The sequence below is a fragment of the Desmodus rotundus genome, chromosome 13, assembly GCF_022682495.2.
Source record: "Desmodus rotundus isolate HL8 chromosome 13, HLdesRot8A.1, whole genome shotgun sequence".
In the NCBI taxonomy this organism is placed as follows: domain Eukaryota; kingdom Metazoa; phylum Chordata; class Mammalia; order Chiroptera; family Phyllostomidae; genus Desmodus; species Desmodus rotundus.
The window spans coordinates 40,483,658-40,510,620 of NC_071399.1; the positions used below are offsets into that span (position 1 = coordinate 40,483,658).

Consider the following 26,963-nt stretch of genomic DNA (forward strand, 5'->3'; position numbering starts at 1 on the left):
CCATTTCATTGTTCATATTTTTTAACTCTTCTTCTCCTTCTTCTCCTTTCTTCTTCTTTTTCCAGAAGACCCTTTAACATTTCGCATAATATTGTTTTGGTGATGATGAACTCCTTTAGCTTTTTGTTGTCTGGGAAGCTCTTTATCTGTCCTTCGATTCTAAATGATAGCTTTGCTGGATAGAATAATCTTGGTTGTAGGCCTTTGCTTTTCATCACTTTGAATATTTCTTGGCAATCCCTTCTGGCCTGCAAAGTTTCTTTTGACAAATCAGCTGGCAGTCTTAAGGGAACTCCCTTGTAGGTAACTAACTGCTTTTTCTTACTGCTTTTAAGAGTATCTCTTTGTCATTTTAATTATGATATGTCATGGTGTGAGCCTCTTTGGGTCCATCTTGTTTGGGACTCTCTGTGCTTCCCAAACTTTTATGTTTATTTCCTTTAACAAGTTAAGGAAATTTTCTGTCATTATTTTTTCAAATAGGTTTTCTTTTGTTTTGTTTTTCAAATAGGTTTTCAATTTCTTTCTTTTTCTTTTCTTCTGGCACCTCCATAATGCAGATGTTGGTATGCTTGAAGTTGTCCCACAGGCTCCTTATACTATCTTTGGATTCTATTCTCTTTTTGCTGGTCTGATTGGGTGATTTTTGCTTCTTTATATTCCACATCACTGATTTGGTTCTTGGCTTCATCTACTATACTGTTGATCCCCTCTAAATTATTCTTCATTTCAGTTTATGTATCCTTCATTTCTAACTGGTCCTTTTTTATGCTATTGTATTTCCCCCTGAGTTCATTGAGCATCCTTATAACCAGTGTTTGCACTCTGCATCTAGTAGATTACCTGTCTCCATTCTATTTAGTTACTTTTCTGGAGTTTTGATCTGTTCTTTTGTTTGGGCCATGTTTCTTTGTCTCCTTGTTTTGGCAGCCCCTCCCTGTGTTTGTTTCTATGTGTTAGGTAGAGCTGCTATGTCTCCCTGGCTTGGTACAGTGGCCTAATGTAGTAGGTATTCTGTAGGATCCAGTGGCACTGCCTCCCAGATCACCCAGGTTGGGCACTTGAGGTTTGCCACTCCACCGTGTGGGCTGTATACATCCTCCTGTTGTGGTTGAGTCTCAGTTGCTGTTGGCAGGTTAATGGGAGGGATTTACCCCCAGGCTGATCAGCTACAAGGGCTGACTTTGACTACTAACCACTGACCCCTGACCACCATGAAGGATCAGCTGTGCAGTGGCCCAGCCCATAGAGCAGGACTTACTTTAGTGGGGTTCTGGTGTCTACTGAGTCCACCCCTTGAGTGTGTCACTTGTAGAGGTGGTTGATGCTTTGACATGGTCTAAAGCTGGCTACTGAGTACGCTGGCCCTGGGGCCTTCCGATAGGTGCAGGTCAAAGTCAGATGCTGCCTGTGTTCTTTCCGGGGCCACCCAACATGAGCTACAAAATGATCTGTAGATGGCTGCTACTTGTGCTGGACTTAGAGGTACCCAGGCAAGGCCAAACTGCGAACCAAGGCTGCCTGCTGCTAGTGCCTGGGGCCTCTTAGCAAGAGGTAAGGGGCATGCTGAAGCCAGATGCTGCTTTTGAGAGATTTTATGAAAATCTGAAGCATGAGCAGTGACAAATCATTTGTGTGGAAAAGCTTGGGTGGGCCTCAAAGTCGGGTGGGGCTGAGCCTCCTGGAATCACCGGGATGTGGGAATTGAATGGTGTTAGCCAGGTTGGTGGGGTCTGAGATATGGTACCTGCCTGCCTACTCTATGTGGAGAGGGCTCGCCGAAGGAACAAAGACCTCTGCCAGCAGTTCTGAGAGTGTGAAATTCTTAGAGTGGTGATTGGTTTTCTTGGAGAGATCTTGTAGAAAAAAGTGAAGGAATGATTTGAGTTTGAGTTTTCTTGGATGCTGTCATATTTGGGCAGTCCTAAATACAACAGTGGACTGACCCATATGTGGTTCTGGTTGTGATTAGCAAGTATTGAGTGTATGTCATGTTATACTTGGCATCAACTGGAAATGTGAAAGTGGAGAGGAGCAGGCCTCTGATGAGTGAAGCACATACCTCTGATGTTTGATACCAATTGAAACCCCAGGAAGGGAGAGGCATTGAAATCCACTTTCCTTTTTCTCTATTCTAGGCAGTTTTCTGCCTTACATTATTAGAAGTAAATCTAGAAATTAGAGATGTGAGCAGAGGTAGAGAAATGGAAAACAAAGATGTGGGATGTGATGGCCCATGTGGGAATACCTTGAAAAAGAAAGGGCAGTCAGAGCTATTTAGGGTTTGACAGAAGTCAAGGCAAAGATCAGTGGTTTTATTGCTCTTGATTTATAATGTCAAGGTTAGCTAGCTAGAAGATGGTATAGAAAGAGTTACTGTACAAAGATATTTGAATTTCATGACTTACTTTAAAAATGTTTTCCCTAAACCAATATTTCTCAACTCTGCTATTACTGACTTTAGGGCTGGATTTTCTTTTTCTTATGGAGAGCTGTCCTGTGCACTGTAGGATGTTTAGCAGCATCCTTGGCCTCCTTTCACTAGTTGCCAGTAGGACACCCTCAGTTGTGACAACCTGAAATATTTCCAACAAAATCATCCTCTTGAGAAGCACTGTTCTGAACTCTCGCTCCTCAGCATTACCTGGGAACTTACTAGAAATTTAGTGTTTCAGACCCTACCCCAGGGCTGCTGAATCAGAATCTTCCTTTAACAAGGTCCCAAAGTAACCCCCATTAATGTTTTAAAAGCCCTAAGGAACTAGTTTGAATTGATGTGAAGAGAGATACAGTGAAATTTAGCTGTTTTCAGAAATTTGATAAGAATGTGGACATTTTGATGATTCATTTAAATGGGACGGAGGAGGGAGGGTCCAGCTTGGCTCAGTCCTCATGATAGCAGGCCCCTGGCACCCCTTGGTGACTGTCCTATAGCTCACAGGCAGAAAATCAAACAATGTAAAAAGACAGTGACAGTTGCAGCTCAATGGGGAGCTTCTGCCTTCTAGAAAATAGTTTACACCCAGGCAGAAATGGTCTTCTGTGACCCACTAAAATCATGTATCACGTGAGTGACTAAAATCAGGATTCCTCGAAATGATTAACCCAGCACTGGCCCGTTATTATTGGATAATTAATGGCTCCCAGCATTTCTGAGAGAAGGTTAAGTAGGAATGTCATCCTTGCTTTGAAAACCACAAATTACCACTGGCATCTGATGATTTGTGATCTTCTTTGCCACAAAGCCTCATATGAAAAAGACCCAAGTATTTAGGGGCATTGTTATCCAAATACACCGTGTATATTCTGACTACTTTATCCAGATTGGGCAGAGAGTTCTGCTAGATGACATTTTCTGGAGCAGGGACATCTATGGAAAATATCCATTGTACAACAGACAATAGAATTTAAGCCTCATCTAGCTTTCAGCCTATGATTATAGGTAATAGCTGCAAAAGCAGCCCTCACCTCCTCAAAAGAAACTCAAAATATAACTGCAATGGTGGTATTAGAAGCTGTTAGGATAGGTGGAGCTACAGTGTCACACTCTCAAAATCCAGTGGCATCATGCCATTGAAGTTATTTAACATTCACCTAACTGTTGTGGACAGGGCTTCACATTATAGAGGTGACTGTCCTCCACACAGTTACCCAGGCTGGCAGAGCCTCTGCCATCTGCAGTGTGCAGTTCCCCAAAGTCACCCTGGTCATCTCCATCATCTCTATCACGGCCAGCTGGAAGGGGAAACCAAGTGGTGGAGCGTGTCTAGGTTTATAACCAAACTTCCAAATGGGACACTCTCACTTCTACCCACATTCTGTAGGCTGCAACTCAGTCACATGACCACATGTAACTGCAGGGGAGGCTGGGAAATACACTCTGGCTGTGTGCCCAGCAAGAACAGAAAGTTGGTGGACAATTAGGAATCTGAAGCTGAAAGATCTCCAGTGGCCCATCAGAGACAATTGTTTATGTTCTGCTCCTGTTTCTGCTACATTTGCTGAAGTCAGTTAGTACTTGAGGTTCTTGAGGTGTAATTACTTGTATATGGCTGGGTTTTCAAGATTGATGGCTGCCTTTATCTTTTAGGCATAACAGCTGCCCAGATAACCACTCTGTTATATCAACTAAGGAACTGTATTAGAGTAAAGAAAAAAAAGGAAAGGAAGCACCTCTGAAGAGGTCCAAATTTCTAGCTAGGACTAAGAAAAATTTACTAGATAATAAAATTGATAAAACATATTACTGTGAACTAATTTCACAGGAACAATGGTTGTTGTTTTTTAAGAGCTGAAGAAGTCTTCCATAATTATCTAATTTACTACATCCCTTGTCTTAATTTAGTAACAAAATTGTGCAATATAATTGCTACATAATCAGAGTTAGGCTCTCACATCATTGATTGCCTTGTTTTGCTTCCTTAGGGTTTGAATGCAGTCTTTGACATCTTGGTGATAGGCAAATTAAATGTTCTGGAAATTGTCCAGAAGGTACTACATAAGGACAAGTTATTAGAGGTAAGTGTATACTTTTGTCTCCAGCCCCGACATGGAAAATGTCAAGTACAGCTGATTTAAAATGCCATTTTCAAAGTATTTTTTGCTATTTTGAATTCTAAAATAGCCAGCCTTTTGAAGCACAGTGTTAACACAGTTCAGGTAGAATTGCTGCACATCTGTACCTGGCTTACTGACATTGTTATTTGAAAATCTGTGACATCAGGGGCTTTGCGGTGTCTTTTCAGAACATCGGCATACTCAGAAATGGGGGCCTCCTCTTTAGAATGACCCTCCTGGCCTTGGGGGGAGCAGGGGTGCTCTATATGCGCTGGAAAATCATGGGCACCGGGCCGCCACCATTCACCGAGGTGGACAACCCTGCCTCCTTTGCCGACAGCATGTTGGTCAGGGTGAGTTCTCAGTCTGTCTACAAAATTCCCAGGTCCTTCTTCCCTCCTCTCCATCTCACTCTCAGCACACCCCCAAAATCCCTAATAAGTGGATCACCTCCGTGTTTGTTTGCTATCAGGAAGGATATTCTAGGATGAAACCAAGCTTTTGTTAGGGGATTGAGCAGATAGAAATCCCTAGTATTTACATTCTAATCAAAATTAAGAAGTGGTTCCTTCTTACATCAGATTTCTTGCCAGCCGCATGAGTGTCTCCTAAGCCCATGGTGTTTGTTTTAAAGGAGATTGGCATGGCAGGCTTAAGATAAAATATAGCAGTATCAGTGGTGTCTGTAAAAGTCTACTGTATCAAGACTCTCTTTATTGCAAAGGTTCACTTTTTCTGAAGGCAAGGGTATTAATTCTTAGCAGTGCATTTCATAGAGACAGAAATCAAGAGAACCACCATAGAATCCTATTCTATAGGTTGTTAAGCAAATAGGTGACCTCTGGGCCTCAGATTTCCTGGGTCACAGACTTTGGGCATCACTAAGTAAATCGACATAGTTTGCCCAGAATTACAACAACTGTATAGCAGAGTCTGGTGACTATGCTGCACTTTCCTCATTTAAAATCTGAATGCATTTAATACATTGCATATTATAGCCATAGTTCATTGTAGAATGTGTCAACATTTTATTTTATACAGCTGCTCTCCTTGAACAGAAGTATACAGATGCCACAGAAGTGAAGTTAGGAATATACATAATTCAAGTTTTGTATTAAATAAATGTTTGTTTTCCTTTTGACTGACAGGCCATAAACTATAATTACTACTATTCATTGAATGCCTGGCTGCTGCTGTGCCCCTGGTGGCTGTGTTTTGATTGGTCGATGGGCTGCATCCCCCTCATTAAGTCAGTTGGTGACTGGAGGGTAATTGCACTAGTAGCACTCTGGTTCTGCCTAATTGGCCTAATATGCCAAGCCCTATGCTCTGAAGACAGCCACAAGAGAAGGTAAGAGACAATGCTGAATTTTAACTTCCACACTGGGTTGAGTCCGGAGCATTTTGCTAAATCCAGCACTGATCATTTTAACAATTTTGTAGAAGTAGTGTCTAAGGACATTCATTTCCAATACATGCTTATGACCAGGATGAGTTTGTCCACCTGGAATCCATCGCTGGCTTCAACTAGTAGGGAGTGAACCTGGAGGAGAGGGGTATGGATGACTACTTTATATCCCCCTCCTTTCGCTGAAGTACCATTTTGAGATCCTTTTCTCAGTAGGTGGTAAAGAGTAATTTATGGTCAGAACAGAGAGTGTAATTGATGTGTGTTGTGCCCATTATTTCACAATTCTCCTTCAGAAAGCCTTGGTGGATGCTATAGTGACTCCTTCTGTTGTTTGGTACAAAATAAACTGCTGCTGCAAAGAGATTAGTCTTTCTCACCAAAGAAAAGAGGGAAAAAGTGTTATTGAGAAAGTAATTAGAGGAAAAAACAAATATTTCATGAGAAAGAAAACTAAGATGATTTCCTATACACATAGGTATTTATGGAATCAAATTAAGTTTCAAGTTTACCTGTGTTTTAAATTGGTTCGTAATTCTCAAGGACAATAAACTTTTATCCCAGTTCATTTACACATGTGCAATTAGATTTTATTTTTAAAGTACTGTAGGCACAGGGTCCAGGACGGAGACACCACATTTGACCTGGTTTCTCGATTCATTCTCTTATATTACATGGGATATTAGAAATGACAGCCTAGTTCTAGAAGTGTTTCATTGCTCAGCTTCCTTCTAATTGACTGAAATTTGTGGTCTTATAACCTCCAAAAAAGACATTAGTTTATTTTAGACCTTGTAAAGTTTAACCTACTTAAGTATTATTATACCTATTCAGTTTGTGGGGTTTCTTTTTTCCTATGAAAACTGTATTAGATTAATTGGGACCAATATCCATTGAGCTATTCAGTAGCTAATGGTTTGAAGTGAGTTGTCAGTAGATAAACTAATAAGGCCTCACAAATGTAGTCATTCTAACCTTATGATATTAATTGTGTGACTTGTGAATTTTATCCTTATGTCTGATGCTGAGCACTTTTCAGTAAGATTTTTATGTCTTATCCTAATACTACCAGGCTAAACCCTTTCTATTGATGACACATTTTGCTGCTGCCAGTACCTGTTCTCAATTGATGTCATGGGGGGAAAAAGGCCTTTATTTTTATTTTAATGTTGAGTAGCATATTTTTCTTGGGAAGCCTAAAAATAGATATATTAAGTATTGCACTTCTCATTTTCCAGGGTCCTTACGTTGGGCCTGGGATTCCTCATTATCCCATTTCTTCCTGCAAGTAACTTGTTCTTCCGAGTGGGCTTTGTGGTGGCAGAGAGAGTTCTCTACCTCCCCAGCGCTGGGTACTGCATGCTGCTGACTTTCGGGTTTGGAGCTTTCAGTAAACATACTAAGAAAAAGGTACTGGCCAAGAGTGATTTTGTTCATAACCAAGGTGGTTGGATGGATTTTCCTCATGACATTTACTGTGTCTCTCTATTCTTAAGAAGCTAATCACTGCTCTCGTACTGGGAATTTTGTTCATAAACATGCTGAGGTGCATGATTCGCAGCGGCGAGTGGAGGAATGAAGAGAAGCTTTTTCAAAGTGCCCTGTCTGTGTGTCCTCTCAATGCTAAGGTGTGTTGGCCGCCATGTTTCTTTAGAAGGACATTACTAGGAAATGTTTTAAGTTCAACAGCTGAATAAGAGTATTTGCCTTCATACAAGAATCTAGCATAAGTTTTGAGTTTTTCTGTTTTTGTTGTTATTTTGATAAAATTTATTAAAAGTCCACTTAGGCAAAATAATTCAAAGAAATTATTAAAACCAGACAATGTTAGTGAAATGGGAGATTACTTAAATGAGGTGTTACTCATCCAGTTGGTCCAATCACCCTTCGAAGTGGTGGCACGGGTCCTAATAACACACATCCAGTCTGGGGCTTGAAGAGGCCCACAGTTGAAACATGTGGAGTATACACTTTTCAAAACACATGCTTTGGCCATAGTGTTAACTAGCTTCCAAGCTGTAATTTGAAGATAATATCTACAAATGGACAATAATTCAGTTCAGGAGGTTTAAATCATGCTGTGTGGTGATAGATGTGTAGTACACATTTATATCACCTGTGGTTTCTCTACTTGTGGTTCGTTTTGTTAAATTAGGTAAAAATAAATGTATGGACTTTAAAATTGGCAGTGTTTTTGCTGAAGCAGTCTGATACGTATTTTTTCACTTGGATTCTTCATGAATCCAAGCCCTCAGCATAACCAGCTCTGCCTCTTTGGATGAAACCAAAGATTTTTGAACATTTGGTGCCCTTACCATAAAGGGGGGCAATGATGCCTATCTCCTGGGTTTGTGGTGAGGCTCTAATGAAATATGGCATCTGAACTGGCCTTAATATAGTAGTTAGAACATAGTAGGTATTCAAGAAATATTAGCTTTCTTAGGTTAATTTTAGTTTTGGTTGTCCCATTAAATAACAAGAAGGGAATGTTACTTGCTCGAATGGGATACCAAGAAGTTAGGGTAGAAGATTTTCTGTGAATATAGATCATTATTATTAGTTAGTAACGGTTTATTCTCTCTCAGGTCATCAAAGTTCGAGCTTCCTAGGGTGCTCCAAATGAGATCCTCAAAGGGTAAAAAAAAAAGAGTTTTCTGGAGTTCAATCTCATTTTTACATTCTGTATTTAAGAAAAAGCAATGATTTCAGGTAAAGTTGTATGAATAACTCTAATGAATAGTTGGCATCTTATTGTGATCTTGAAGCAAACAGTAGTATAAAAGGTCCTGACTCCTTGTTTGTCTTTTTCTTGGATTAAAAAACCTTGTTCATGTTTTATAGTTAAGAGATTTAGGTAAAAGACTGAATTGCTTCAAACTTTTAGCATTCATTTGATTTGCTGGCCTACCCATTTATTTTATGCTACTAAAAATAAATTGCCTATAATTTAATTTTATAAATGTTAATAAATTTGCTTTATTCTTACATTGCTGTTTCAATAACAGTACTTTCCCCTTCTAGTTCTTCCATATAAGGAACTGAGATTTCTTTGGTAATGGCTCTATAGTTAATCTCCATTATCTTCCCTCTAAGTTTTTTAGAGACAGGTGTGTGTGTGTGTGTGTGTGTGTGTAAATTTTCCAAATGGGAGAAACTGAGGCATAGAAAAATGGAACTGATGTTATTTAGCTTAGTAATCTAGGTGCTAGATAGAGACCTGGTATGATAGAGTGCCCAGGTTACTCTAGTAAATGGGGGAGGAGGAGATGGGACATATGTGATTTTAAGCCTATCTGTCTTTTCTAATAACATGCCTTCATGTGTTGTAGGCTAGAAAATACAGGGTGTACACATATGGGTGCACATACAGTTTTTATATGTCAGTGTGTATAGTTTTCTTTCTTTAATTTGAAACATACATACTTATAAGACCTCATCTTCAAAATGGTCCTTTCTTCTTTTCTAAAGTATATTTTATTGATTATGTTATTACATTTCTCCCAAATTTTCCCCTTTTGGCCCCCTCTGCCTGGTACCCCTCCTTTCCTCCAGCAGTCCCCCACTTAGTTCATGTCCATGGGTTGTGCACATAAGTTTTTTGGCTTCTCCATTTCCTATACTATTCTTACCCTCCCCCTGTCTATTTTGTACCTCCCAGTTATGCTTTTTAATCGCTGCACCTTTTCTCCCATTTGTCACCTTCCTCCTTCCAGCTGATAACCCTCCAAGTGACCTCCATACCTATCATTATGTTCCTATTCTGGTGGTTTGCTTAGTTATTTGCTTTTTAATTTTTTTTTTTAATATTCAGTTGTTGATGGTTATAAATTTCTTACCATTTTAATGTTCATAGTTTTGATCTTCCTTTTCTTAAATAAGTTCCTTTAACATTTCATGTAATAATGGCTTGGTGATGAACTCCTTTAGCTTTACCTGGTCTGGGAAGCATTTTATCTGTCTATCCATTCTACATGATAGCTTTGCTGGATAGAGTAATCTAGGTTGTAGGTCCTTGGTTTTCATCACTTTGAATACTTCTTGCCAGTCCCTTCTTGCCCGCAAAGTTTCTTTTGAGAAGTCAGCTGATAGTCTTATGGGAACTCCTTTGTAGGTAACTCTCTGGTTTTCTCTTGCTGCTTTCAAGATTCTCTCTTTATCTTTAAACTTTGGCATTTTAATTATGATGTGTCTTGGTGTGGTCCTCTTCGGATCCAACCCGTTTGAGACTCTTTGCTTCCTGTACTTGTATGTCTCTTTCCTTTGCCAAATTAGGGAAGTTTTCATTCATTATTTTTTCAGATAAGTTTTCAATTTCTCGCTCTTCCTCTTCTACTTCTGGCATCCCTATGATTCAGATATTGGCATGTTTGGAGATGTCACAGAGTCTTCTTATACTATCCTTGTTTTTTTGAATTCTTGTTTCTTCTTCTTTTTAAAAAAATTTGTTATTGCTCACTTATAGATGTCCCGCCTTTTTCCCCATTGCTCAACCCTGCATCACCCCCACCCACTCCCACAGTCAATCCCCCCCATTGTCCCTGTCAATGAATCCTCTATTCATGTTCCTTTGTTTCCCCCTTCCCCTTCTTTCCCCCATTATCTCCTTACTCCCTCCCCTCTGATCACTGTCTGTTTGTTCTTTATTTCCAAATCTCTGGTACTATTTTGCTCATTTGTTTGTTTTGTTGATTAGGTTCCACTTATAGGTGAGATCATATGGTATTTGTGTTTCAGTGCCTGGCTTATTTCACTTAGCTTAATGTTCTCCAGTTCCATCCATGCTGTCACGAAGGGTAGGAGTTCCTTCTGTCTGCTGTGTAGTGTTCCATTGTGTAAATGTACTATGGTTTTTTGATCTACTCATTTATTGATGGGCACTTAGGCTGTTTCCAGCTCTTGGCTATTGTAAAGAATGCTGCTGTGAACATTGGGGTGTATGGATTCTTTTGAATTGCCGTTCCAGGATTCTTAGGGTATAGTCCCAGCATTGGGATTGCTGGATCAAAACACAGTTCCATTTTTAGTTTTCTGAGGAAATTCCATAATATTTTCCAAAGTGGCTGCATCAGTCTGCATTTTTTCCAACTGTGCATGCACTAGGGTTCCCTTTTTTCTGCCTCCTCACTAGCACTTGGTGTTTGTTGATTTGTTTATGATGGCCACTGTGACAGGTGTGAAGTGGTATCTCATTGTGTTTTTAATTTGCATCTCTCTAATGGCTAGTGATGGTGAGAATTTTTTCATAGATCTATGGGTCCTCTGTCCTCCTTGGAGAAGTATCTGTTCAGCTCCTTTGCCCATTTTTTAATTGGATTGCTTGCCTTCCTGGTGTGGAGTCATGTGAGTTCTTTATATATTTTGGACATCAAACCTTTATCCCAGGCAAATATGTTTTCCCATACACTTGGTTCCCTTTCTATTTTGTTGATGTTTTCTTTAGCCATGCAGAAGCTTTTTAGTTTGATGTAGTCCATTTGTTTATTCTTTCTTTCATATCCCTTGCTGTAGGGGATGTATTGGTGAAAATATTGTTGTGTGGAATATCTGAAATTATCCTGCCTATGTTTTCCTTTAGGACTTTTCTGGTTTCAGGACTTATATCTAAGTCTTTTATCCATCTTGAGTATTGTTGTGCACTGTGTAAGTTGGTGGTCTAGTTTCATTTTTTTGCATGTACTTGTCCAGATCTCCCAACACCATTTGTTGAAGAGGCAATTTTTACTTCATTTTATGTTCCTGCCCCTTTTGTGAAATATTAAGAGACCATATTGACATGGGTTTATTTTGGGGCTCTCTATTCTGCTCCATTTTTCTATGTGTCTATTCTTATGCCAGTACAAGGGTGTTTTGTTTACAGTGGCCTTGTAATGTAGTTTGGTATCAGGTATTGTGATCCCTCTTACTTTGTTGTTCTTTCTCAGATTTGCTGAGGCTATTCAGAGTCATTTGTGGCTCCATATAAATTTTTGAAATATTTGTTCTAGATCTGTGAAATATGTCATTGGTATTTTGATAAGGATTGCATTGAATCTACAAATGATGTTAATTCTTCCAGTCCATGAACACGGTACAAGCTTCCATTTATTTGTGTCTTCCTTAATTTCTTTCTTCAGTGTTTTGTTGTTTTCTGAGTTAAGGTCTTTTACTTCCTCAGTTAAGTTTATTCCTAAGGATTTTATTTTTCTTGTTGCTGTAGTAAATGGGATTTTTTCCTAATTTCTGTTTCTGATATTTTATTGTTATTGTACAAAAATGCCTTCTATTTCTGAATGTTGATTTTGTATCCTACCTTTTTGCCACATTCATTCATTAGGTCGAGTAGTTTTTTGGTGGAGCCTATAGGGTTTTCTATGTACACTATTATGTCATCTGCAAACAATGACAGTTTTACTTCCTCCTTTACAATTTGGATGCTTTTTATTTCTTTTTCTCGTCTGATTGCTATGTCTAGAATTTCCAGTAGTATGTTGATAGAAGTGGTGAAAGTGGACACCCTTGTCTTGTTCCTGATCTTAGTGGAAAAGCTTTTAGTTTTTGCCTGTTGAGTATGATGTTGGCTGTAGGTCTCTCATATATGGCCTTTATTATGTTGAGGTATGCTCTCTCTATTCCTACTTTGCTGGGTGTTTATATCATGAATCGGTGCTGTACTTTATCAGGTGGTTTTTCAGCATCTATTGATATGATCTTGTGGTTTCTGTCTTTCGTATTGTTTATGTGGTGTATTACATTTGTTGATTTACAGGTATTGTACCATCCTTGCATCCCTGTGATGAATCCCATTTGATCATGGTGTATGATCTTTTTAATGTATTGCTGGATCCAGTTTGCCAATATGTTATTGAGCATCTATGTTCATCAGAGATATTGGCCTGTAGTATTCTTTTTTTGTTGTGTCTTTATCTGGCTTTTGAATGAGGATATTACTGGCCTCATAAAGAGAGTTTGAGAGTCTTCCCTCTTCTTGGATTTTTTGGAATAGTTTAAGAAGAATCAGGGTTAGCTGTTTGCTAAATGTTTGGTAAAATTCTCCTGTGCATCTGTCTGATCCAGGGCTTTTGTGTGTCAGGAGTTTTTTTGTTACTGCTTCAATTTCAGTAGCTGATATTGGTCTTTCAGGCTTTTTGCTTCATCTTGACTCAGTTTTGGAGGATTATATGTTTCTAGAAATTTGTCCATTTTGCCCAGATTTTCAAATTTCTTGGTATATAACTGTTCATGGTAATTTATACAACCCTTTGTATTCCTGTGGTATCAGTTGTAATTTTGCCTCTTTTGTTTGGGTCCTCTTCCTTTTTTTCTTGATGAGTGTGGTTGAAGGCTTGTCAATTTTTTTTTATCTTTTCAAAGAACCAGCTCCTGAATTTATTGACCCTTTGGATTGTTATTTCAGTCTCTATGTCATTTAGTTCTGTTCTGATTTTAATTATTTCCTTCTTTCTACTCGCTCTGGGTTTTGTTTGTTGTTGTTGCTCTAGTTTTTGTAGATGTAGGGTTAGGTTGTTTATTTGAAATTTTTGTGCCTTTTTTAGTTAGTCTGTATTTCTGTGAACTTCCCTCTCAGGACTGCCTTTGCTGTGTCCCACAGGTTTTGGGTTGTTGTGTGTTCATTTTAATTTGTGTCCAGAAATTTTTTTGATTTCTTCCTTGATCTCATTATTAACTCATTCATCGTTTAATATCATGTCATTCGGTCTCCATGTATTTGACTGATTTTGAGTTTTTTCCTTGAGGTTCATTTCTAGTTTCCAGCCCTTGGGATCCAAGAAAATACTTGATATGATTTAAATTTGTTGAGGCTTGTTTTGTGTCCTATAATGTGGTCTGTCTTTGAAAATAGTCCACGTGCATTTGAAAAGAATGTGTATTTTGCTTCTTTGGATGAAAGGTTGTTCTGTATGTATCAGTTAAGCACATTTGATCTAGCCTGTAGTTCAGTGCCACAGTGTCCTTGTTGATTCTTTGTTTGGAAGATCTGTCCGTTGTTGACAGTGGGGTGTTAAAATCCCCTAATATAAGTGTTGCTGTCCATATCTTTCTTGATGTTCTTCAAGATTTTCTTTATATATTTGGGTGTTCCTATATTGGGTGCACATATATTTACAATGTTCATAGTTTCCTGATGGATTCTTCCCCTTAGAATTATAAATGGCCTTCTTTGTCTCTTTTTATGGCCTTTGTTTTGAAATTTGTTTTGTCTGATATGAGTATTGCTACACCAACTTTTTTTTCCTGTCCATTTGCTTGGAATATTTTTTCCCAACCTTTCACTCTTAGTCTGTATAGGTCTTTTGTTCTGAGGTGGGTCTCTTGTAGGCAGTATATGCACAGGTCATGTTTTCCTATCTATTCAGCTACCGTATGTCTTTTGATTGGAGCATTTAATCCACTTACATACAAGGTTACTACTGAAAGGTACTTATGCATTCCCATTTTTCTTTTTGTACCTATGTTTGTCTCTCTCTCACTCTATGCCTTCATTTCTTAGAGCAGTCCCTTTAGCATGTTTTCATGGAGTATTCTTTTAACCTTCTTTTGTCTGGGAAACTCCTTATTTTGCCTTATGTTTTATTTATTTATTTATTTATTTATTTATTTTTAATTTTATTTTTGTAAAGACTTTATTTATTTTTAGAGAGAGGGGAAGGGAGGGAGAAAGAGAGAGAGAGAATTATCCATGTGTGGTTGCCTCTTGCAAACCCGCTACTGTGGACCCAACCTGCAACCCAGGCATGTGCCCTGACTAGGAATCTAACTGGTGACCCTTTGGTTCTCAGCCCGTACTCAATCCACTGAAGCACACCAGCCAGAGCTCGCCTTCTGTTTTAAATGACAGTCTTGCTGGGTAGAGTAGTCTTGGTTGCAGACCTTTGATTTTCATTACTTGGAATATTTCTTGCCATTCCCTTCTGGCTTGTAGTGTTTCTGTTGAGAAATCAGCTGCTAGCCTTATCAGGGCTCCCTTGTATGTTACTAGCTCTTTCTCTCTTGCTGCTTTTAATATTCTCTCTTTGTCTTTAAAATTTGGCATTTTCATTATGGATTGGAGTAGATCTCTTTGGGTCATCTTAATTGGGACCTTCTCTGCTTCTTGAACTTGCATGGCTTTCCCCTCTCCAGGTTAGGAAAGTTCTCTGTCATTTTTTGCAAACAGATATTCTGTCCCTTGCTCCATTTCTTCTCCTTCTGGTATTCCTATGATTTGAATGTTGTTATGTTACATATTGTCCTAAAGTTCCCTTAAGCTATCCTCATACTTTTTGAGTCTTTTTTCATGTTGTTGTCCTTACTAGGTATTGCTTTCTACCTTCTCTTCCAGCTCAGTAATTCTCTGCTTCATCCAGCCTGCTTGTAATTCCTTCCAGTGTATTTTTTTTTATTTCAGATATTATATTCTTCCTTTCTTTCTGGTTCTTGTTTTTAGTTTCCTTTTTCATGATGTTGTAGTTCCCACCCACTGAGTTCTTTGAGCATCCTTATAACCATTTTTTTGAATTCTATGTCTGATAGATTGCTTGCTCATTTAGCTCTTTTACTGGGGATTCTTCCATTCCTTTCAATTGGGCGTTCTTTCTTTGTCTCCCCATTTTAGGTTACTCTTTTGGTTTGTTTCTTTGTCTCAGGGTAGTCTGCCTTTTCTTATTTGTGGGGTGAACTTCTGTGGCAGGAGTTCTGTGGGACTCAATGGTGCAGTCTCTTTGATCTCCTTCTCTGGATGCTCTAGGGTTGCTCTTTCTTCTGTTTGTGTGGGCTTTCTTGTTGCACTTGGGTTTTACTTGTTGGTGGGTTCTCCCCTCCAGGGGCTTACTGGTAGTCGCAACTCCCATCTTGTTTTGTATGCTGTTGTGCAGGGGTTCATTAACAAAGCAGTATTACCAGACAACTGAACCTATGCCAGCAAAAAGAACCCCCTCCCACATCAGCAATATCCACTGCAATTGAACAAAGATTAATAAAGGTGAAGAGAGATTATGGATAGTATAAGCTATGACAAAGGGAATATGAGATGACTACAAAAGGGGAAAATGTTATTGAGTGGTAAAGGGAGGAGAATTGAGAAAACAGGTATAGCATCTGAGTGAAGAAAGGGAAAGAACAAAATTTAAAATACATGTAAAACATGGGCAATAGGAACAATAGACTACGAATAGGGAAGAGTATACTAGGAGGTTTGACATAAAGTTGAAAATGTATTAGACTAATGTGATCAAAATTGCAGAAAAACCACATCAGGGTGGATAGCAACAACAACTGACTGAAGTTTAATAAAGGTGGGATGAGAATAAGAATATTGTACAAAAGCAAAAAGTGAAATGAGATATGTACCATAAAGAAAAATGATTTTAAGAGGATGTGGGAAGCAAACTAATAAGAGTAAGGAGGAAAGCCTGGGTTGGGAGAGGGGGAAAAAATGAAATAAAAGTCCTTACTCAACTCATCACAGGCAGGGGGAAGGAGAAATGGAATAAGAAGACAGGGGAAGAGTATTCTATGGGATGTAAAGTGCAAACAAATAGTGAACAAATAGGAGTTCTGTTGGAGAAGTACATCAATAATCATGGTATTTCACCCAACTATCCACTGTTTATAAAAGGAGGAAAAGAAATAAGACTCTTATGAGAGTGGAGAAAGAACGTGAGCTGACTTAAGAAAGAAGAGCACTTATGCGAGTTTAGATGGAGAAGAAATAGTGAGTTAAGGGACAGGAACATGGTGTAGTATGAGAGCAAATAAAGTTAACAACAACAGTAATAAACTCAGGAAGATGGTGAAATGCATTAAGACCAGGGAAGGGTGCTGTGTGGGATTTGGAATAACAATAATATCATAAAAATATATATATAATCTGAATAAAAAGAATAAAAAGTAGAAGACCAAGAATAGTGACTTATTTGAAATACAATTGAAGTAAAAGAAAAACTAAAATGCAATATGAAAGGGGAAAAAACAAACAAAAAAACTAAAAAGCATGAAAATAAGAGGAATTAAAAAAAACATGCAAGTTATGATGAAGAGCAAGGTGAAATTTGTCTCAGCTGTTGGTGTTTACCTTCTGACTTCTTCCTGGATCCATCTCTGGTTTTCTTTCAGCTCCAGGTCTTACTGTCTTACTCTTGAAAAAAATAAAATAAGATAAATTTTTTTTAAAGCTTCCTGTTTGCAGGTCTTCCCAGTTCCTGTATGCAGTGGGGGGTTGGGGTCTGTTTTCCCTTTCCAAATGTTCGGCAAGGATGCGGGCTCAGCCTGGGCTTCAGTAATCACAGGTACCCAGTTTCCAGCCCACACCCTCAGAGCACCGTGCCGCCTGTGCTCTCTACTCTGTACAGTTGTGCTAAGCTAGTGCCAGTAAACCACTTTGCTTTGCATCTCTTTGATCCATCCATGAGGTGCACTGAGTGGGAGCAAATCACCCTACAATCCTCCTTCTTTATTGGCCTGGCAGCTTTTCATACGAGGTCCCTGCCCAGTGTGCCACAGTTCCCCTTTTGAAAAAAGTGTCTCTTGGAGCCACTGCTACTCTGAGCCACTGCCCAGCTTTCCATACACCAGCTCTCTGGCAAGTCCAGAGTCTGAGTCACGGCCAGTCATGCCCCACCTCATGTCCCAGCTCCAGGTGCCATCAGGATCACCCCAACTCTCTGGCACTGTTCTGGCTGGCTATAGCCACCCCAGCTTAGGTGTGCCTCCAGCTGAGTGTGTGCTTGCTGCCTGTTTTCCCCCAGGCGACTTTGCTCAGTCAAGTCTCTCCTGACATGGGTCTGGGATTTCCCTGCCCTGGGAGGGGAGGTAGCCACTAGACTGCTATCACTGACCCAGCTCTCCCCTGATGCTGTCCCTACCACAGCCCTGGTTTCTAGCACCACGCCTGGGACTTTCCCCATCCACCTATAAAACCTCTTTACTGCCCGTTTTGAAGCATCTTCTGCATACTTTGGCTTCCGAACTTCACATCAGCTAAGAATTTCTTGGCTATTTACTTTGTTTTTCAAAGTAAAAAACAGAAGATCGGTTAAGTGTCCCAGTTGGGTGTATGAGCAAGTGGGCTCAGCTCCCACCTACTTCGCCACCATCCTCTCTCTGTGAATTCTTGTTCTTTCTGTTCTGGTTGAATGTTTATTTCTCCGTTATGTACCAAATCATTGATTTGAATCCTGGCTTCCTTTTCTTCACTGTTGGTTCCCTGTAGATTTTTCATTATTTCACTTAATCTTCATTTCTTCCTTTATGTTGTTGCCACAGTCAATGAGTTATTTGAGCATCCTGATCACCAGTGTTTTGAACTCTGCATCCGGTAAGTTGGCTATCTCCCCATCACTTAGTTCTTTTTCTGGGATTCTATTCTTTTCTTTCGTTTGGGTCATATTTCTTTGTCTCCGCAATTTGGCAGCTTCCCTGTGTTTATTTCTGTGTATTAGGTAGAGCTGCTTTGAATCCTTGTAAAAGACACCTGTCTCTTGGGGTGGAGGGATGGGGAGAAAAGGCATACAACTGTAATCGAATAAGAATAAAAATTAAAAAAAAAAAAAGACACCTGTCTGCATGAATATGGCTTCTTTAAATCCTTGGTTGTTAGACTTCCATACAGTTTGATTTTTTGACAGTACTGGGTATTATTTGTTTTGCAATTTAGTTGTAATTCTTTCTGTGGTTGTGCAAGGAGGTCAAGCATGTCTACCTATACTTCCATCTTGACTGGAAGTCAAAATGATCCTTTCTAAGAACGTTTTTCAGCGATACCATTCAGTGTGAGCAAAATGGAGACTATTTTTTTTTAACTTTCCACTATAAATTGAAATGTAATAAAATTGTCTTTACTTTCTTTTCTTAGAAAAATTGCTAGGTACAGAAATCTTTATAGGAGAATCTCATCAGATATTTAAGGAGTGGCTTTTGTTATATGAATTGTTCTAAGCAACTGAAAATGAGGGAAATCTTACCTAATTTTATAGACATGACTTTGATTTTAATATTGTCCAAGACCAATATAAAAAAGGAAAAAAAATATAAACTAATTTTACTTATATATATGTATGCAAACATTTCTTTAAAAAATTTTTTTCAATTACAGTTTACATATACTATTACTTTGTATTAGTTTTATGTGTACAGCATAGTGGTTAGACAATCATATACTTTACAAAGTGATCCCCCTGATATTTCCAGTACCTAACTGGCACCATATGTAGTTATTACAATATTATTGACTCTAAAATAAAATAAAAGAAAAAAGATCTCCATTTCTGTGATGCTGTTCTTGTTATAGTTGTTTGCTTAGTTCGTTTTCTTTTTTGTTTTAGGTTCGGTTGTTAATAACTGAGTTTGTTGTCATTTTACTGTTCATATTTTTTATCTTCTTCTTAGATAAGTCTCCTTAATATTTCATATAATAAGGGCTTAGTGATGATGAACTCCTTGAACTTGACCTTATCTGGGAAGCACTCCATCTGCCCTTCCATTCCAAAGGATAGCTTTGCTGGATAGAGGCATCTTGGATGTAGGTCCTTGCCTTTCATGACTTCAAATACTTCTTTCCAGCCCCTTCTTGCCTGTGAAGTTTCTTTTGAGAAATCAGCTGATAGTCTTATGGGTGCTCCTTTGTAGGTAACTGTCTCCTTTTATCTTGCTGCTTCTAAGATTCTCTCCTTCTGTTTAATATTGGCTAATATAATTATGATGTGCCTTGGTGTGTTCCTCTTTGGGTCCAACTTCTTTGGGACTCTCTGAGCTTCCTGGACTCCTTAGAAGTCTATTTCCTTTGCCAGATCGGGAAGTTCTCCTTCATTATTTGTTCAAATAAGTTTTCAATTTCTTGTTCTTCCTCTTCTCCTTCTGGCATCCCTATGATTTGGATGTTGGAACATTTAAAGATGTCCTGGAGGTTCCTAAGCCTCGCCTCATTTTTTTGAATTCTTGTTTCTTCATTCTGTTCTGGTTGAATGTTTCTTTCTTCCTTCTGGTCCAAACTGTTCCCATCACTGTTGGTTCCCTGTACATTTTCCTTTATTTCACTTAGCATAGCCTTCATTTTTTCATCTAACTTACAACCATATTCAACCAATTCTGTGAGCATCCTCATTACCAGTGTTTTGAACTGTGCATCAGATAGGTTGGCTATCTCTTCGTCTCCTAGTTGTATTTTTTCTGGAGCTTTGATCTGTTCTTTCACTTGGGCCATTTTTTTTTATCTTAGTGCGCCTGTTACGTAGTAAGGGGGGAAGCCTTAGGTATTCACCAGGGCAGGGTAACCCAGGTCACTGTGTTGTGATGCTGTATGTGGGGGAGGGGTCCAAGAGGGAACAGTGTCGCTTGTCCCACTCTCTGCCAATTTTCAGTCACTTCCCCCGCTACCCACGATCAAATTGGACCCTTCTGGTGCTAATTCCTGGGTGGGTGGGTTTGTGTGTTCTAGGATCTTGTTGGTCTCTCCAACAAACTCTCCTGTGAGGCTGGGAGTTTCTCCTGCTACCACCCCAACACCCACCAGTGTTTTCAATCAGAGGTCTGAGGCTTTATTTCCCTGTGCAGGAACCCTGGGTTGTGAGGTCTGTCTGGCTCCCCAGTTGTTCCTCCTGGTTTATCTGCACTTGAATGTGGGACCATCCACTCTGCCAGCCACCAGCCACTGCCTTGCCTCCAGTCTTTTCCACCTGGCTGCCTGTCTCCGCCCCTCCTACTGGTCTGGATGAATGTTTCTTCTTTAACTCCTTGGTTGTCCCACTTCCATACAATTCGATTTTCTGTCAGTTCTGGTTGTTTTTTGTTTTTAAATTTGTTGTTGTCAATCTTTTGATTGTGCAAGGAGGTACAGTGTGTCTACCTATGCCTCCATCTTGGCCAGAAGTCCTCATTTTTAGTTTGTAAGGCTTTAAAGAATGTGGCACTTTGTGTTGACTCTGTGATACAATTTTAAATTGTTTTAATAATGAAAAGGATCATATCACAATTAAATATTTCTTCAAGGAGTGACCAAGGATAGATTATAGAATAGTTATGTACTTAAAACATTTTAAGTCTAACATCAACAGTTGGCAGAATATTTGAAACAGAACTGGTTTTAGTGCTGGTGTTAAAGTACCTTCCATTACTGCTGCTTTGACTTCCATTACATTTATACTTCATTGTGTTGCAATGGTTGGTTTTATTTGTGGCTTCTCTGCAGCTTCATTGCCTCAGCTATGAATCACAAAGCTTAGGGGGAAATTTCAAGGACAAATAGACCTTTTTCCACCTTTTACTTTTTATGGAAACAAATCACTCATTCTTTAAACACTATTTTAAGTAAACTGTGCCGGGGTTATTTTGTTTTGTTTTGTATTCAGTGGGTTATCTAGGCAGCTGTTTTCTGTTCAAATACTTCCCTCCATAGAACCCATAGGATAAGGCTGGCCTCTGGGCAAAAGTGTTTACTATTTCCTAATGTTAGCAGCTTGCCTTCTTGGGCCATATCAGATTTTTAACGAGTTTTACTGAAGTAACTGCAGTCTGACTTTCCAGAGTGCCCCTTTTCCCTCCCCGTATCTTCCCTCTGGTTTCTGGCATTCCAGGTGTCCAACCAAACACTGTCTATGCTGCAGAGGAGCCTTGAATCCTGTTTCAGTTTTTTATTGAGAAAACAGAATTTTCCCATAACAAAGGAAAGCAGCAGGAGCTCAGAGGCGGATGAGATGGGGAGTGTTGTGTTTGCCATAGAGCTATATTTGTGTTTTGGGGACCACAAGCACATTGTCATGTTGGATTCTCCAGATTTGGTTCTTTTGTGTGTGGGACCCAAGGTGAAATAACACTTACTGGCTAGAATTTAGGGAGGCACAAAATCAAACCATTTAGAGCATACTTTTGAAAACGTGAGTCTGACCATAGCATTAACTAGCCTCCAAGCTATGATTTGAAGATGATAATACCTACGAACAGACACTAATTTGATTCAGGAAGTTTAAATTATGCAGTGTGCTGTGGAACAGTGCTCGTTTCTGTCACTCATGGTATCCCTGCTTGTGATTTGTTTTGTTAGATTTGGTAAAAATAAATGTGTGGGCTTTAAAATTGGCAGTTAAAAAACAAATATCTGTCACATATGTGTTTAAAGAATGTCGCACTGCTTCCTACCCTTTCAGAAATATTAGTATTTATGAAAATGTGCTCTAACTGTAGGTTAAGATTGATGATGCAGAATGTGATCATCTTTTCAGAAGAGGTTTGGAAGTGTTTGAATGTGATGCTACTTGAGTCTGTTTAAACCATTATTGTATTTCATGATATATTAGTTTGCCATAACAAAGTACCACAGGCTTAAACAATGGAAATTTATTTTCTCACATTCTGGAGGCCAGAAATCCAACATCAGTGTGTTGGCCAGGTTGAATTCTCCTAAGGCCTCTCTCCTTGGCTTGCAGATGGCCGCCTTTTTTTGCTGTGTCCTCACATGTCCTGTTCCCTGTGTTCATGCATCCCTGATGTCTCTTTGTCCAAATTTCCCTTCTTGTAAGGACACCAGACAGGTTGGGGTAAGGTCTACCCTAGGAACCTCATTTTAACTTAATGACTTCTTTTTTTTATTATTACTTATTTTAGACAGAGGGGAAGGGAGGAAGACTTGAGAGGGAGACATCAATGTATGGTTGCCTCTCACGTGCCCCCTACTGGGGACCTGACCTGGCCTGCAACCCGGGCATGTGCCCTGACTGGCAATCGAACCAGAGACCCTTTGGTTCGCAGGCCAGCACTCAATCCACTGAGCCACACCAGCCAGGGCAAACTTAACGACTTCTTTAAAGACTCTATCCCCAAATACAGTTACATTCTGAACTGCTGGAGTTTAGAGCTTCAACATATGAATTTTGGGCAGGGGATATGATTCAGCCCTTAACACACAAAAAGAAACATTATTTTACTTGAAGAAAAGATAGACGGTATAAATGAGTGGCTCTAGAAATCGCCTTGAGTAATCAGCTCCATCTTTACCCAGCTCCCTAATAAATGAGTTGTGATAGAATAAGAAGGAACACAGTCTTTGGGTCCTGTATTCAAATCTAGAACCAGAACCTTGGGTAAGATGTTTAACAACACTTAAGCAGTCCCTCAACTGAGAAGGGAGGGTGATAGCAGCTACATGTTAGGGATACTGTGAAGAGAAGAGACTCTACATGTTCAGTGAGGATCCCTGCACCTGGCTCATGCCTTCTCTCAGTACCTGCCTACTGCTGTTGTTTCTGTTATTGTTATTAATCATTTAATACACCTAATTGAATGAATTTCTATAGCATCATCTGAGATTGCTGTTGACCCTACATTGTAGCCTCCAAAAGGATCTTATGATGATCAGTAAATACATTTGATAATAGTCCTCATGAGTCCGTGCAGTTCTGCTTCCCTGGCCTTAGTTTTGGTCCCAGCTCCTTTCCATGTAATTTATTTGGAGCCCATGTACTCTTGGGAAAATTCCATAAGTTGGCTACCCTAGTGCCTTGATATTAAGATATTCTGAGAATTTCCGTTAGGTTTCCATCTGTGAGTCCTATTTCTTCTAGTCCACTTTACCATGAAATATTAAAAATTCTCTTTTAAAAAAATTGAGGTAAAATTATCATAGCATAAAATTAACCATTTTAGTTCTTCAGAAATATACAGGGTGGATCAAAAGTAGATTTAAGTAGATCTTTGTATGGAAAATAATATAATTATAAAACAATAAACTGTTTTGCATATTTACAATCAGAAATCTACTTTTCCCATACTATATATATATATATATATATACACACACACACATACACACACACATATATATAAAATAAGTTGGCCACCCTAGTGCCCTCACATTAAGATATCCTGAGAATTTCCAGAAGGTTTCCATCTGTGAGTCAAAAATTGAAAGCAGAATCTCATAGCAGCATCAGTCACAGTAGCCAAAAGATAAAAGCAACCTAAGTGTTCAATAGATGAATGGATAAAGAAAATGTGGTGTGTATATACAGTGGAATATTATTCATCCTTTAAAAAGGAAGGAAATTCTGACAAGTACATGGATGGACCTTGAGGACATCATGCTATGTGAAATAGTCAGTCATAAGAACACAAATAATGCAGACAACTGTAATTGAACAACAATAAAAAATGTTTAATTAAAAAATAATAAAATAAAATAAAAAGGATAGACTAAGAAAAAATAAATAAATTGGTATAAACATATATATTAATATATAATATATAACTGTATAATAAACCACATGTAGTTTATATATTCTGGGCTAAAATGAATAAAGCTCTTTTAGTGTGAAAAAAAAACCCACAAATACTATGTGATATCACTTATATGAGGTACCTAGAATAGTCAAATTCATAGAAAGTAGAATGGTGATCATCCTAATGGGGGATGGGTATGTGAGAGGAGGAGGAGTCTAGGGTTTGTTTAGCCATAAAACCAGCCCAGCTTCCTAATTTTCCAGTTTTCTCTGGTGAGTTCTTTGGTTAAATATCTTTCTCTTATACTTTAGTGGTATCATCTGCTTGTTACCTCCCGTTTTTCAACTCTTCTTAGAGGGATTAAAGCACAAGCAAGCCCCTGACTTAGCATCTGTAGGATTTTATCTAAAGTCCTGGTGGGTGGGTTGTTTTTTCTTTGAAATACCATTATCTTATGTTTTCAGTTAAAAGATATGATAGGTATCCCAGCTCTAAAGAAAGAAGTCCATCAGCTGATGACTAAGTTTTTTAATCTCTTTTTCAGGTTCATTACAACGTTGGCAAAAACCTGGCTGATAAAGGCAATCAAACAGCTGCCATCCGCTATTACCGGGAAGCTGTGAGGTACTGCAGGCATCTTGTCTCACTTATATACATGGCTTGTTTTAAATTTCCAGGGTTCAAAACCTGTCCCTTTAAAGATCCCAACTATAAGATATCTTTGCCAATTCCTGAGAATTTAGTGAAAAAATACTGGGCATCAACAGGTGTCTTGGCATTTCTCCCCACTTCCAGATTAAATCCCAAGTATGTTCATGCCATGAATAATCTTGGAAATATTTTAAAAGAAAGGAATGAGCTACAGGAAGCAGAGGAGCTGCTCTCTTTGGCTGTACAAATACAGTAAGCATTGTTTTTCTAATTATGTTAGGGGCAAAGAAATGATCTCCTGCCTTTTGGGGTCTAAGCCTTTCTTTTCCTTGTTTACATTTTTAAAATGCTCATCCAGGCCAGACTTTGCTGCTGCATGGATGAATTTAGGCATAGTGCAGAACAGCCTAAAACGGTTTGAAGCTGCTGAGAGGAGTTACCGGACAGCAATCAAACACAGACGGAAATACCCAGATTGCTACTACAACCTTGGGCGTTTAGTAAGTATAAGGTGGCCTGTGGCTATGGAATTTGTAATAAAAGGCAGGTAGTAACACTGTTACTAGAATTTTCCATCTTATAAAGTTCTTTCACTTAGGTTTCATTTGGAGGTAGCTATTTGATTTCCTTATATTTAATTTTTTAAGCTCTAATTAGAAAGCCACCTAACATGAATTAGCCAAACTTAAGAGAGCACAAAGGCAATAGGTCAAACCAAGGAATAAATTGGAATTTTTAAAGTCCATTGTGCCCTAAAAACAGCACTCCAACAGGTAACTTCCTGATAAATATCAGTTTCTCTGTTTTTAAAGCACAAATAATACTGAGAATTTAAAAAAAGAAAATATAGTGTGATTTTTAAAAAATTTTCATTGAGTGTATTAGGGTGACATTGGTTAATAAAATTATATAGGTTTCAAGTGTATAGTTCTATAATACATCATTTGTATATTATATCGTGTGTTCACCACCCCAAATGAAGATCTCCCCCCACCCCCTTTTCCTCTGGTAATCACCATACTGTTGTCTGTGTCTATGAAGGTTTTCTTTCTTTGCTTAGATCCCCTCACCTTTTTCACTCAGCCCCCTAACCCCCTCCCCTCTGACAGCTGTTACTGTGTTCTCTGTATCTATGAATCTGTTTCTATTTTGTTAATTTATTTTGTTTGTTAGATTCCACACATAAGTGAAATAATGTGGTACTTGGTCTTCCTCTGACTGGCTTATTTCACGTAGCATAATACTCTCTCTCTCTCCAGGTCCATTCATTCTGTCCCAAAAGATAAGAGTTCCTTTCTTTTTCACGGCTGAATAGTATTCCATTGTGTAAATGAGCCACAGCTTTTTTATCCACTGATCTACTGATGGGTACTTGGGCTGCTTCCAAATCTTGGTTACTGTAAATAATGCTGCAAAGGACATAGGGGTGTATATATTCTTTCGAATTAGTGTTTCGAGTTTCTTAGGATATATTCCCAGAAGTGAAATTGCTGGATTGTAAGGCAGTTCCATTTTTAATATTTTGAGATAACTATACTGCTTTCCACAGACACTGCACCAGTCTGCATTCATACCAGCAATGCACAAGGGTTCCCTTTTCTCCACATTCACCAATACTTCTTTGTTGATTTATTGATGGTAGCTATTATGACTGGTGTAAGGTGATATCTCATTGTGGTTTTAATTTGTATTTCTGATAATTAGTGATGCTGAGCATCTGTTGGTCATCTGTATTTCCTCTTTGGAAAAGTGTCTATTGAGTTCCTTGTCCCATTTTTTAATTGGAATATTTTTTGGTGTTGAGTTTTTATTATCAGATGTGTCATCGGTGACTATATTCTCCCATTCAGTGGGTTGTCTTTTTACTTTATTGATGGTTTTCTTTGTTGTGCAAAAATTTTTTAGATTGATGTAATCTTACTTGTTTTTTTTCTTTTGTTTCCTTTGCCTGAGGCAATAGATCAGAAAAATATATTTCTATGTGAAGTGTCTGAGATTTTACTGCCTGCATTTTCTTCTAGGATTTTTATGGTTTCTAGACTAACATTTAAGTCTTTAATCCATTTTGAGTTTATTCTTGTCTATGGTGTAAGAAAGTCCTCTACTTTCATTTTTTGCATGTATATGTCCAATTTTCCCAACAGTGTTTATTGAATAGGCTGTC

The 26,963-nt window shown here is 38.6% G+C and overlaps 1 protein-coding gene across 3 annotated transcripts in view; it reads left to right on the top strand.

Annotated features, from left to right (window-relative positions):
- TMTC4 (transmembrane O-mannosyltransferase targeting cadherins 4) overlaps positions 1 to 26,963 on the top strand; it is an 84,631-nt gene that overhangs the window by 31,720 nt on the left and 25,948 nt on the right. The window contains exons 7-14 of one of the 3 annotated variants that reach the window (XM_045186681.3): positions 4,426 to 4,518; positions 4,746 to 4,910; positions 5,706 to 5,908; positions 7,204 to 7,375; positions 7,465 to 7,593; positions 24,693 to 24,772; positions 24,944 to 25,051; positions 25,158 to 25,299. In XM_045186681.3, the coding sequence (XP_045042616.1) occupies positions 4,426 to 4,518; positions 4,746 to 4,910; positions 5,706 to 5,908; positions 7,204 to 7,375; positions 7,465 to 7,593; positions 24,693 to 24,772; positions 24,944 to 25,051; positions 25,158 to 25,299 (1,092 nt within the window). Of the gene's footprint in view, positions 1 to 4,425; positions 4,519 to 4,745; positions 4,911 to 5,705; positions 5,909 to 7,203; positions 7,376 to 7,461; positions 7,594 to 24,692; positions 24,773 to 24,943; positions 25,052 to 25,157; positions 25,300 to 26,963 lie in introns of all 3 variants that reach the window. The other 2 variants (XM_024578824.3, XM_045186682.2) reach the window with 2 other exon arrangements.